The 1,192-nt window shown below is 43.2% G+C and overlaps 1 protein-coding gene across 1 annotated transcript; it reads left to right on the forward strand.

Annotated features, from left to right (window-relative positions):
• Nucleotides 1–317: 317 nt before the first annotated feature.
• On the forward strand, nt 318–803 carry LOC110314904 (the record flags this gene model as incomplete). The annotated part of the gene is made up of 1 exon (XM_021189095.1): nt 318–803. A coding segment is annotated over one exon (486 nt), but the record flags the coding sequence as incomplete, so codon positions are not given.
• Nucleotides 804–1,192: the final 389 nt, after the last annotated feature.

A 1,192-nucleotide genomic window follows, 5' to 3' on the forward strand; every position in this document is an offset into this window, starting at 1 on the left:
GGAAGGTGCATGCATCTGGGCCTGATCCTCACATTCTGCTTTAACCTGGGTACCAACACAGATGAATATTATTCTCCTGCAGGACCTCAGAGCCCATAGTACAGCACAGGACACGCTAACTGAATCTTCCCTAGGCTTTTGTTGTTAGGTCATACACCTTCTATCTTACTATAATCTCTTAGGGACCTAGAGACTCAGACTTTCTCTGTTGCTGGTTCATGCACTATTGCTATAGAAACTCTGTCCATTCAGAAACTTCACCTAGTGACCAGGTGGAGGCAAACAGGTATTCCTCTGATGTCTCCTTTGTTTTTCAGATCTGGTTCAAGAACCACCGGGCTAAGTCCAAGCGGGAGAGTCTCCAGAATATTAAACAAGCTCTGCCAGAGACAACTGGAAGCTCTGAAGCTGTTTCTGAGTCAACCCCTTTTCCTGGCCCCATACCTGTTGATGCCTCTGCCAATGGAGAGTCTATGTGTTCAGGCACATTTGGTGAGGATTCCATTCCCAAACTCAACTGCAGCCAGGAATTTTCTCTGCCTCATTTTCTGGCCTGTGATGGGGACATGTGTTGTCCGCAAGAATACCTGCTTTATGGCCATGCTCCTGTTACAGCTTCGAACTCTGGTCAATCAGTAGCAGTTGAAGTCCAGACTGGCCTAGCAGTAGCTGGAGCTCCAGTCATGGTAGGTTCCACCAAAGGTCCAGAGGCTGCTCAAGATTCAGGTCCATCTACAGAGGAGCTCTGGCAATGGGTTCTTCAAGACTTTGATGAGTGGGAGGATTGGTATACCTTGAGATAAACCCCGATTCCATAAAACACCTTTCACCCCCTTGACTTATCCAGGCCTTTATAGAAAGGGAGATGTTTGTTAGTGTATTTGTAGAAATTAAGGAGGCCTATCTGTAATAGTTTCATGTGACTAGTTTATACAGTGGGGTTGTTTAAAGAACAATGGAAAATATTCCTTCTTTATTGCTGAATTACATATTCTTTAAATAAAAGAAAGAAAACATTTACTGGAGAATTAAAAAATGTTTTTGCCAGTTTTCTCCCCCGAATATTTATACATTTATATATTTATGAATGCCTGCAATGCATGTATGCAACTGTCTTGGACTTGGAGGTAGAAAAGGGTATAGGATCTTCTGGAGTGAAACTACAGACAGTGGAGGTCTTACATATATGTTT

Source organism: Mus pahari, unplaced genomic scaffold (assembly GCF_900095145.1).
Source record: "Mus pahari unplaced genomic scaffold, PAHARI_EIJ_v1.1 scaffold_15658_1, whole genome shotgun sequence".
Taxonomy (NCBI): domain Eukaryota; kingdom Metazoa; phylum Chordata; class Mammalia; order Rodentia; family Muridae; genus Mus; species Mus pahari.